The following is a 12281-nucleotide window of genomic DNA, read 5'->3' as shown; positions in this document are numbered from 1 at the left end:
TATGGGCCTGGTTCACCGATAAGAAAAAAATTTCAATTTGGGACTAGTTTGTAATTGTGAACCGCAGGTAGAATGGTGTGGGCGAGGTCGATAATGCAATATGATCGCTTGCTGCCATTAGTTTCTTGCACTATCAATGAACAAAGCTATTTAATTTCGCGTTTTCGCTTGTTCGTTATAATAGTTTAATTTCGCACATGAAATTTTCGCGAGAGGATGACTCCGCAAAAACGCGAAAGTTAGATGAAGCGAATACATAAGTGTCCTAAGGTACATGTAATTACTTTAATGACTTCGTCTCTGTGACACAAATGAAGATGGATGAACTGTGAAAACTTATGATACACTATATGCGTTGACCTACATAATGACCCTGCACGACAACTCATTGTTTAAATCAACCACTTGTCCAGTATGGTATTCACTTGCTACCGGCAAAAACTGTGAATGGGTAAAAGCATTGTCCCAAATAATGTCTCTCTGATTCTGGCAAGTCATGTCTGAGCTTTGTGGCTAGTTACCTACTCAGTAATATGGCTGTGACCATGTTACAATAAATCATACTTGCTCATTAATAAGTACTAATAAGCAATTGCAGTGCACATCTCAGCTAATGCAGTAGATCTCAGTGGGCAATATGCCGTAGGAGTACCGTAGCAGCAAATGTCTACTGCGCACTAGGAAGTTGTAATGCTCTGCAAAATTACAGCATACTGCACTGCGATGAGTCAGTGTAGCTTTAATGTGTCACAACCCTTGCTTTAAGGTCTAAGGTTGAATGTTATCGCTGTCACCACCAGTGACCTTTTTAGAAGTTGAACTCTGACCTGTTGTTCGCAGGTCATTTGATTCAAACAATAACATCATTATTGCATGCAAAGCACAGAAATATTCGACAGTAGATGTTTATAGCCAAGCGTCTGGTCATTTGTGCTACTCACCATACAAATGGTAAACCTGTAGGAAAAGTCCATGCAGTCTGTTGTGCTCTGAGCTGATGGACACATTCTCACAAAGGTACTTCATAGCCTCAGGGACTGAGTCTTGGCTCAGCGTATTGGCCAATGCATGGGCAGCGAGCATTCTTGTCTTATAAACTGGACTAGAGGCACACCTACCATTTAAAATTAGGCATTAGTGACGAACATACACAAGTTATAAGTCTGAAAATCTGTGAGAGTAAAATATCATTACTCCAATATTGGTACCAAAAACAATAATAATATATTGGGATGATTTTAGTGACCTATAATACAAAAATTCTAAACCATTGCAATTAGCCAATAAGCAGAATAAGAACCTAAGATAAAAAGTTTACCTAAGCTATACTATAAATATATGTAACTGGTTTATTGATTACAATATGAAATAAAAATAATTGTACATAATGTATAAATATTTAACCAAAAAACTGAGAATCATCTCCACCTGGCAACATGTAAACTGGTATCTGCTCAGTCATTTTCAACAACTGATGCTCTTGATTAGCTAAAACCAATGATATACAGCCACCCAAGGATAGCCGACGGCTCTCATATGGGCGGGGTTTAATGATGGAGCTCTGTTGGGATGAACCCGAACACGGCAACCGAACAAACAAATATGCTGAATAAAGCCCCTTGTAAATTTACAAATATTATGAGCTGTAGTGGTTATTTTCCTTATCTGTTGAATTCATTTTGTTGTCAAATAAATATAGTTGCCCAATATTGTCACCGTTATGATCAGTCAGTTGCCATTCGCAAGCATTCATGATATTAATAGTCACAATCGTAAAATAGCCCAAAATCTGTTTTGTATTTAGATTTTGAGTATGAAAACTACACTGCACAGCTTTGCCTGCTGTCCCATCTTATTGGCCAGGTAAAACAATGTGAGAACGATAAGAGACTGTCATTTTCTATTAGGGGTGGCAACGTATTAATCAAAAACTAGGAAAAAAGGTCGTTGTTCGGGTAATTTCGGGTAAATTATATTCAACTTTAAGCATATACTACGACCTTTACCAATTTTAAAATTACTAAAAGTAGGTAATTTGAAATGTTTTATTTTGCATGGATCCATTATTTTGGTTAGGTATCACCCCTACATTGTAGAAATTCAAGGTTTGCTATTATGAACCGCTGGTCTACTGACTGAATGAGCTAATGAAACGATAACAATGAGTCGTGTTTTCCAAAACCTAACAAGGCAACGCGACCGCCCCGCGAGAGTTGTGTTTGCTCCGAAACCCAGGCTAGCACAGTCCTAACTGAGCTCCATCATTAAACCCCGGCCATATGATAGCCGTCGGCTATCCTTGGGGGGCTGTATATCATTGCTAAAACCCAGATTTCAAATTTTTTATTGCAAAACAAGAACCTAAAGCTTAAAGTAGTTACAGTGATATAAATATATATAATATATAAATCAAATATTAAAAGCAGTAAAAGGCTGTAAATAAAGGCTGTATATTCTAACAGCATCAAAAAATCAGTAACAGTAGACGTTCCTATAATGTAAACCAACTTTTCCGCTTGAATAATTCCACTTGACGTAAATAACATAAGTGAAGTTTTTGCTTCATAATGCGTAAGAAATTCCATAAAACGTAAAGCGACGAGTCAGTGCAAGTGCTCAAATTCAAAATTTAAATAACGAGAGTCCCATCGTTATCCTCAAAAAATATCGCTTTCTCTCATGCCACATTTAGAAAAGAAAATGACGCACAGGCCTAGTAGGTACAGCTATTATTATACTAGTACCCTGGTAGTCTAATATGTCATGAGAGATCATCATGGGTGCCGATAAAACAAAGAGAATAAGTATGTGTACAATTATTCAGAAATACCCAAAGGCAGTCGATTGGTGCAGGTTTTAGAGTGTGGGCTAGCAAACTGAATGTCATGAGTCGGAGCTTCTTCTCAAGCAAGTTAATTCTAACCTCGAACCTAGCTTCGGACAGACGGACAAAACAGATGGACAGATACTACTCTTATTACAGTAAAAATATATTTTTTGTTTTATTTTATTTTAGACTTATACAATTTGTTCATCTTTGGTGCAAAGACCTCGCTCCGTAGAAACAAGTGAAAAAATTGATTTAAATAGACATTGAATGCGTACATTAGCCTTAGCGTAACATTAGTTACTTGTTTAGGGTCCATAATCATGGACCGTAAACAAGTGAAAGGTATAAGAAAAAAAGCGTTGTCAATACTAACCAATAATACTGTACAGTCATTAAATTGAAAGGTTAAATTTAGTTTTTCCTTTTAAAGGGCCAAAGGAGTTAGTTTGGAAAAATCCTTGGAGCGGATTAGGATTATTGCATGTATTTTAATTTTCGTATAAACATAAAATCACTATAACATAAACGTTCCCATAACGAATTATGTACCGTGTAAGAGCATCTACTGTATATGCATTATAAAACACCAACAAAGTGCTCATACCAGTATAGGTAGGGCACATACCGGTATAGGTAAGGCACACACCGGTATAGGTAGGGCACATACCGGTATAATAGGTAACGCACATACCGGTATAGGTAAGGCACATGCCGGTATAGGTAACGCACATACCGGTATAGGTAAGGCACATGCCGGTATAGGTAAGGCACATACCGATATAGGTAAGGCACATACCGGTATAGGTAAGGCACATACCGATATAGGTAGGGCAAATACCGGTATAGGTAAGGCATATACCGGTATAGGTGGGGCACATACTGGTATAGGTAAGGCACATACCGGTATAGGTAAGGCGCATACCGGTATAGGTAAGGCACATACCGGTATAGGTAAGGCACATACCGGTATAGATAAGGCACATACCGGTATAGGTAAGGCACATACCGGTATAGGTAAGGCGCATACCGGTATAGGTAAGGCACATACCGGTATAGGTAAGGCACAAAGACATCTAGAGACAAACTGGCATCAGCTGACTCTTTCTGGGAAGGATACAGTTTGCATAAAACAATCAGCAGCAGATATAGACTGGGTTGTAGAAGGGTCTGGCCATCAGGTGCACGGAACTCTGTGCATGTCTCCAATTCCTACAGAAAAACAGACAAAACTAACTTGACACAGAAAAACATGTCTTGACCTTCAGTCCAGCGCACTGCAACACCATCGATTTTCAAAAAGTAAGAATCCATCGTTTTTTTTGACGTCATCCAGTCGTTTTCACATGAGCTCAAAAAAAGCCGAAAAAGCGAAAAAGCCGCCATATTTGTAGGAAACGATAGTTTTTCTTTTATTTAATAGTACTTTTTGGTGTCATTTTGATACTATAATAAAAAAGATTGCAAACAAAAGCATCATTTTCTACAATTCATTGCAAAAGCTTCATGTTTTTAACGATAAAATTGTCTATAAAGATGGCCGACAACGATAAAATTATGTCACGAAAAAACGAAGGATTGATGATAATTTCTATCTTTTTGCATTGTCATTAAACCCAATATTTTGTGAAAAAATTTTTTTTACAAAATTTCTTTTTACAATTCTCTACTTTCTATAAAATTACGAGTTGTGAATTCAGTGATGATGACAGAAAATTTTACCAAATATATGAGTATGGCTCTGTAAATAATGGTAGACATTATTATGTCAGCCACTGTAGATGCAGAGGATAAGGCCATTTTTATTACTTGATTTCTAATCGGAAGTTTTTTTCTAAATGAACATGCTGAAAATGCAATTAAATAGTAAAGACTATCTCGGTATATAACCAATTCAGGTGCTGACAGGTTTTTACTTAGAATAGTAAACTAACACACTTGTCTCATAGCAAGCATGGAAAGTGAGTACACAATATTGTATGGACCAGTAAAGTGCATCTATAGATAACATACCAAATTGCAACTTCACTGCATCTTGTTCTTGGAATGATTATACATGAAATCATGACATCATCAATACCTGGCTTTTTCACGCAACAAATTTTTAAATTTAAACACCCAGAGCTAAAAGTTCCTACGTCACATTCTTAAAAGAGTGGAGTTATAACATATAAATACTATTTTGAACGCTGCCAAATTCATTTTCCACCCCAATCGCTTATGCTAAAAATACGCTAATAAAAAAGTTTGTGAAAAATTTATTGAAAAAGTTAATTTATGAAAAATTGTTGTGGAAAAATCACTTTTGCATGGCTAGAACAATGTTTAGATTCAGTAGCATATATAAAGTAACATTAAAATTTTTCAACTCACTTTTTTTCTAGAATGTGACTTGAGCACTTTTAGCATTGAGTTTTTTCGCTATACAAAGTTGAGTTAATCATTTAGATGGTATATCTCCAATATTATAGGGCATATCAATATAAAATGATATATAAATAATTTATTACAATAAACATTGCTAGAAACAGATTTCACACATTGCCAAATCTTCACAGCCAACACCCACATAGTCAAGCAACAGATGTGATTGATGATATGGATGAACTTTCAAGGCGATTTTATAAACGCATTGAACAGATGGATGATGTGCTACTAATATTGTAACTTAAAGACGTATCGGTGGAATACCTAAAAAACCACAAAACTGTTTCCTTCTACCTTACTAGCTGTTGTAAGGAACATTTCAGGCGTGGATTTAGGGCAGTATGCAAAACCTTTATATCTCAGTTCTTCAAATATCAGTGACCACTCTTTTTAGGGAATATCTCTCCAGGGCTGTTATATACAGTACGAGTTCGAATCCCATACGATGCAATCTTTTTCTCAACCTCTAATCGTGACAAACAGACAGACAGCTCTTATTATAATAGAGACTAAGTGATTGGAGGGTGTTAAACGAGTTTACAGGTTAAACGGGTAATAAAAATGTTCTCGCACAGAAAATTTATTTTCAATCAACATACAACATTCACCATTCTAACCTTCAAATGAAGGTGTTTGTTTACGTCTATTTGTGCTATAAGTTTAATTAAGTTTATGCTATATATACACATATTTATAGCATTTTGAGAAAGTCTTGACATGTATTTTTCTTTTAGTAGTTCAAGCGCGCTAGATTAAGCGAGAACTGCGCGTATTTTACCCAATTGCCATTACAGATTGACAGGTGTAATAAATATGTGCATAATTATTTCATAGAATGACGAGTAGGCCGTGTGGCGTAGTGGATAGCATGCCTGTCTGCAGCATTGGGGTTTCTGAGTTTAATTACAATGACAAGCAGTGTTTTCATTTCTAAAACTTTATCGCTATGACTGGACATCCGGACGACAGACCAACAAACCACAAACACTTAAATTTAGATTATCTATTGTTAAGCTTTATGTAAAATTTTCAAGTTTAGAATTCTGAAATTCAGTTTTATAAGAGTTTATAACATTAAACAATTCTTGACTAAACCTATCACACGCCTACTGTAACAGTCAGACCACTACTTAAAAGAACATGTAAGAGCAGGTGAACATCAAATGTCAAGGCATAAAATATGCTATCTATATATTTCTCAAAGTATGTCTGTCTGTGGATCAGTCCACAAACAGACTGCTATAGCGCATGCTAATCATGTTTCCAATGCGACCAAATGTTGCTATGTCCCTGTTAAGAAATATTTTTCGTGTGGTCCGACTACTATATCTGTGGACAAGGCCTATTCTTCTCACGCGGACAATTATATCGTCTCTGTGGAAAGAGCCTCTACATTCTCTCACCGTTCAATCAGACAAAGACAGCCCGATATCTCATTTTTACATTTGTACCGGTGTCGAAAGGTACCAGTATCGTCGTATTCAATGTTTTGATGGATAGCTTCTGGTGGCGCAGTAACCTTTTTATCCACACTCACTTCTATGCGCAAATTGTTATTATTAATTCAATATATTCAGGATTTTTATTTTCTCAGTTTGTATTAGTTGTATTATTACCGAATCATCTTTTATTGCAATCGTAGCAAAACTGACCTAATTTAACTATCATTTGCTAATTATTTCACATTTACATCTAAACTTTTTGATGGTCGTTTCATTTTTTAATTTATTGGACCAGTACGAAACATTTTCCTCATGATATGAAGTTTAAAAGTTGTTTGACAAAGTTTGAAAACCTCCACAGTTGTTTTTATTTTCTCTTTTAATTTATTTCAATTACACTTTTCTCATGATAAGTAGTTTGAAAGTTAGAATGGTAAATGGAATGTGAATGAAAATGTTATATGTTAAATACAAATCGATTTTCTAACCAAAGACTTTTTTATTACCCGGGCAACGCCGGGTAGCACAGCTAGTATTTATATATGACCTAGCAAACTACATATTAACTAGGGCAGTTCAGACTTCAGACCTAATATAAATATAGATTAACGTAAGGTATCACTTCCTCTACCTTTCATACAAAGCATTGCCATGGCTACTTTTCTGTTATCGCATATCTACAATAAAGTACCTTTTAACAATAAACCTCTTTTTATTAATTATTACTTAAGGTATTTCATTCTATATAAAATGTAATTGTTTTACATAGTGCATTTGTTTAGCGCTATATTACTGACGTAATTTGCATCAAATCTGTAGAACGAATTAAACAACGCACAATGTATTCTTATAAAAATATGTGCCTCAACACATGATGGTTTTGACATACAAAGAAAACATCAGATTGGATTAACTTCATATGTTAAGGTTTAACTGCATATGTTAAGGTTTAACTGCATATGTTAAGGTTTAACTGCATAATGAATTCAGCTTGCCAAAGAAGTTAAAAACACAAATAGCAACATCAACAAAGAATTTAAGAATAAATTGTGTGTCAGTCAATAGACAGCAATCAAGTACCTAAAATAATCATAGAACCAAAACATGCAGATATTGTGGTAAGACAGAAAACAGAAAATGGTCGATGAGATGGTTTGAGGCCTATATGACTTCCCTACCTGCATGAGAAAAGGATGCATCTCAGGGTATTTTTGAAAGAAAAGTCTTCCAGCCATGCCGCTCTGTTTACTCAAGTCATCCTTGCCTTGCTTCACGCCAAACATTCTCGTGATAAGAGCACTAAACAGCATCGTCGATGCATTCCTCACAGCCCAAACCTGACAAGAAATATTCCTGCTATACCGCTGACTGGTTGACATTCAAACCAAAGAACAGCAACATACTAAAAACAATATGTTTAGAGAAGAGTTGTACAACTTACCTGTGATTTGTAGCCCGTGATTGCTGATTGCAAACCTACTGATACAAAAGGTTGCACAGCGTCCCCGAGAGGAGATGCTTTGTAGAGAGCTCGAAGTATATTCAATGCATGTACTCTTTGGGCCTGACTGTAGCTAGTACTGTCATCTAAACAAACCATTCTTAGAATGATAAACACGAGCATCAATAGACATGTAACTTTAGTTGGGCAGTTGCCAACGGTAACATCCATAGACATGGGAGAGTTATTAGTTGCATAACTATCGACTCTATTAGCAATAGACATAGATGTCACTAGATGTGACTAGATGCTACCCATAGATGTCACTAGTTGTGTAGGTGTCATTTCTAACACACCTATATAGACATACTACTGAATGCCCTGCGTGCACGGCTAGTAAAAACAGCTTATAAACATTACTTTACCTACTACATTAAATATATATTTACACTATATTACCTGCAACTGTTTATAAGCTGTTTTTATTGCCACGGAAATACTAGGGCATTCACTTAGTGAGGCCAGCTGGTAATCGTTACGCGTGACGCAACATACCGTAGTTATGTGTATTTTAATCGATGTTATGATTTTTATGAATGCCCGGAATGCCAAAGTAATAAAAAAAGTCTGCTCAGAAAACTTATTTTTATTTAATATACATCATTTACCATTTTAACTTTTAAACTTCGCATCATGAGAAAAGTGTTTTTTGTGCAGTTTAAATAAACTAAGAGAAAAAAATAAACAATCAGTTCATAAAACTCTGAGTATAAAAAAGGTTACTGTTGCAGCAGAAGCTCGTTGTATTCAAAATTTTGATGGACGATACTGGTACCTTTCGATACTGGTAAAAACATAAAAATGAGATAACGGACCTTCTTTGTCCAATACTTTGTCTGACTAAATGAGAGTGAATGATAGTAAAAGGAGCTTTTAAAAAAATTTCAAAAAAAATGGTAAACACAAAAGATATTAGAAAATAAATACACGCGTAGCCCTTTACCATACAGTTTTAATTCATTCAGGTAAAAATTTCATATAGAGAGGTATAGAAACCCATAGTAATTATCTAATGCAAACAAACACCCTGGTAAAAATCATCAAAATTTTATATACGTACTGTATACGTATATTAAAAATTAGTTACAAAATAATATTTTAACCTTAGTAACTATAATTACATACAGTAACTTTAGTGCATTTAGTGGTTATGATCTGCAATAAAATGTAACACTATTATGTACAGTACTGAATGAAGTTCTATATGCAGCATATGGTATGCAGGTAGGTATGCAGGTAGGTATATGTAGGTATGCAGCATTTGCAGCATATGGCAGCGGCAGACAGCGATGAGAGAGAGACTTGATGACAACACATTCGGTATGCTACACTTTTGTGATGCTGCGTAACATAGCATAAACTTTAAATTTAATTTCAATGAATTTAGCTTACTGAGCTTAAAAATAAGTTTAAATCTTACACTAAATTTAATTCTAATTTTGTTTTTATTTTTTATTATCTTGCCCCGGCTTGACTCATTTTGCTTCACATTCACCTTTAACCGACCTTTTTAAAACTGATCCGACGAAAAAGACAAAACGATGTTGTTATCATAAGCAACCTATTACATACCTCTCACCCAGTGGCTGCATCAAGAACTGTCTCGTACGCTCGTATCGCAAATTTGTTTCGTATCTCAAGGCAAAAATTTGCTAAGAATTTTTCTCGTATCTTGAATTTCTGATATGTTGGAACACTCATCTGTCGAGGTATGACTGTACTACATCTGACTTTTAATTTTCTTCAGCCCGTTTGCTTTGAGATTGTTTACTTTCAGTTTGTTACTTTGTGAGTGCAAGCGGGGAATTAGAACAATTAAAATACGTATTTTCATCGAATATCCTGTTTTTAGACTATTTTTTTGCAGAGGGTGGAAACTAATTAATTTGTAGTTAGTTATTTTATATAGAAAAAATTAATTTGAGATACGAGAGAATTAACATACAAGCTCGGTACCGGGACACATTAAGCTCGTATGTTGAGGTATGAGTGTAAGTGAGTGTAAGTTACAATCTCTATTACCACCTTTACCTCTGATCTACAGATGGCCATGCCTACACCTCCATTTTCATGACTTTACAGTAAAGCATCACAAAATTTCTTTTTATTGATCACTTTTTTAGTTTTTTGTAGTGTGGAACGAATTAAAAGAAGCAGTGCATTCTTATGAATTGATTGGATCCAACATACAATGATCATGACATAGAAAAACATACAATGATCATGACATAGAAAACAAATCTCGGATTGATATAACTTCGTGTGTAGAGGCTGGACTGTACTTATTCATTCTGTTCTTATGAAAGTTGATGATTTTGTGATTTTAAAGGGATTGATGTAACCTTAATTTTGAGAGAAAAAAGAAGACGATTCCCCAATTTTGATATCAAGTATAATGACACGTAGCGCATGTATCAGTAATGTCAGTTGACTAACCTAGTGGCATGTTAAGTGACATCGGTAGCAAAGTATTCATTATGCCTATGAGAGCATAATGATTCTGTAGCCTCGGCTCTGCAGTAACATATGCTTGCACCATGAAAGGAAGTCCTGCACTACGCCTCGTAGCGCACAAGCTTTCAGCTAAGTCTTTGTTGAGTAGCATTGAATAAGGACTGTCTACGAGGAACTCTGCCACAAGATCTTGACAAGAACTCAGCCTATAAAATTATCAAACTAAATAGCGCTGTACCTGCCAGTGCCACCCGTATCGCCTATTTAACTCTCAGGCTATAATAATCACAATGACAGCTGCAGTGTAAATACAGTAATCGGCGACTACTTTGCAGTTCAGCTTTCGTGGCTTCAGTAAGTCGCAGGGTAAAAATATTCATTAAAGGTTTAAGAAAATAAATATAAATAAAAAGTGTACAGATGAGTGTATCCACTAAGTGTACAGATGAGTGTATCCACTAAGTGTACAGATGAGTGTATCCACTAAGTGTACAGATGAGTGTATCCACTAAGTGTACAGATGAGTGTATCTACTAAGTGTACAGATGAGTGTATCCACTAAGTGTGCAGATGAGTGTATCCACTAAGTGTACAGATGAGTGTATGGAGTGTGCAAAAAGCTCAGAGAGTATGTAAAGGGTGTAAAGATATGATAAAAAAGAGAATATAGATGAGCCAACCTCCAGACAGTGTGCCAGTAGCTACAGTAGCCGGTGTAAGCCATCTCAAATGCACCTCTATGTTTGGCTTGCTGTAAGATGGACTCATAGAAGCTCTTTATATATTCACAAATCTGCAACAGTCCGTGTTCAAACCTTTTTCATTATATGTTCCTTAATATAGTTGCTAACATCTCCAAGCAATTATGTAGTTGCTAACATCTCCAAGTAATTATTAGCAACAAAACCGCTAGCCTTACTTTGTATCTCGTGTGTTGTAAGTCGCTTGTTCCTTTTATTTTGATCTGTTATGCAATAAGTTTCTATTGTATGTTTCTATTCTATTCAACGAACCACAGAAGTTGTTCATAGTTTTATGGTTTCCATTTCCGTCATTTATTCATTCTCAGCTGTTGTATATTAACATTTATGGCATCAGATTACCAAAAAGGAACACTACAGTAAAATCTCTTTGATTCCCTAAATCTATGATTTTTTGATAACAAAATATGTATAATTCAATCGAAAAGTTAATCCAAATCCAAAATAATTTCCAATGTACTCCATTCAAAGTCTCGCAGTCCATAACATGTTTATTAGAGAGAGAGCGAAGAAGTTAAAAATTAAAAAAAGAATATGGAAAAAGATGAAAATAATAAAAAATATATATGGGTAATCTAAACTAGTTCAAGCTTTCTCTAGTCTTAGGTCTCTAGTCTCTAGTCTGTAAGTTACCTGCACGACGTTGGTCTGCTACGATGCCAAACTTACACTTCTGTTCACCTGTCTCTAAAGTATAGTAGCAGTGAAAAGCCTTTATTTAATGATCACTTCTTCATTAGTTTTCTACACCATGTAATACAATTATATTATTGTTATCTGTAATTAGTTGTAGCGATCGTCAGCTTTGAATCTGTAGAACTAAGCTAATTACAGTTTATTTTTGATCCAACGGTTTTAGCATGAAAAGC

The 12281-nt window shown here is 35.3% G+C and overlaps 1 protein-coding gene across 1 annotated transcript in view; it reads right to left on the bottom strand.

Moving 5' to 3' along the window:
* Window positions 1-12281, bottom strand: part of LOC137400606 (tRNA (32-2'-O)-methyltransferase regulator THADA-like) — a 56716-nt gene that overhangs the window by 41785 nt on the left and 2650 nt on the right. The window contains exons 6-11 of the mRNA XM_068086937.1: window positions 11332-11444; window positions 10634-10857; window positions 8138-8283; window positions 7875-8033; window positions 3879-4039; window positions 942-1114 (exon numbers count right to left, since the gene is read on the bottom strand). Coding sequence (XP_067943038.1) covers window positions 942-1114; window positions 3879-4039; window positions 7875-8033; window positions 8138-8283; window positions 10634-10857; window positions 11332-11444 — 976 coding nt within the window. The remainder of the gene's footprint in view (window positions 1-941; window positions 1115-3878; window positions 4040-7874; window positions 8034-8137; window positions 8284-10633; window positions 10858-11331; window positions 11445-12281) is intronic.

This window comes from Watersipora subatra, chromosome 7 (genome assembly GCF_963576615.1).
Source record: "Watersipora subatra chromosome 7, tzWatSuba1.1, whole genome shotgun sequence".
Lineage (NCBI taxonomy): Eukaryota > Metazoa > Bryozoa > Gymnolaemata > Cheilostomatida > Watersiporidae > Watersipora > Watersipora subatra.
The sequence above is the reverse complement of the archived record's forward strand: the minus strand, read 5'-3'. Positions and strand labels throughout refer to the sequence as shown.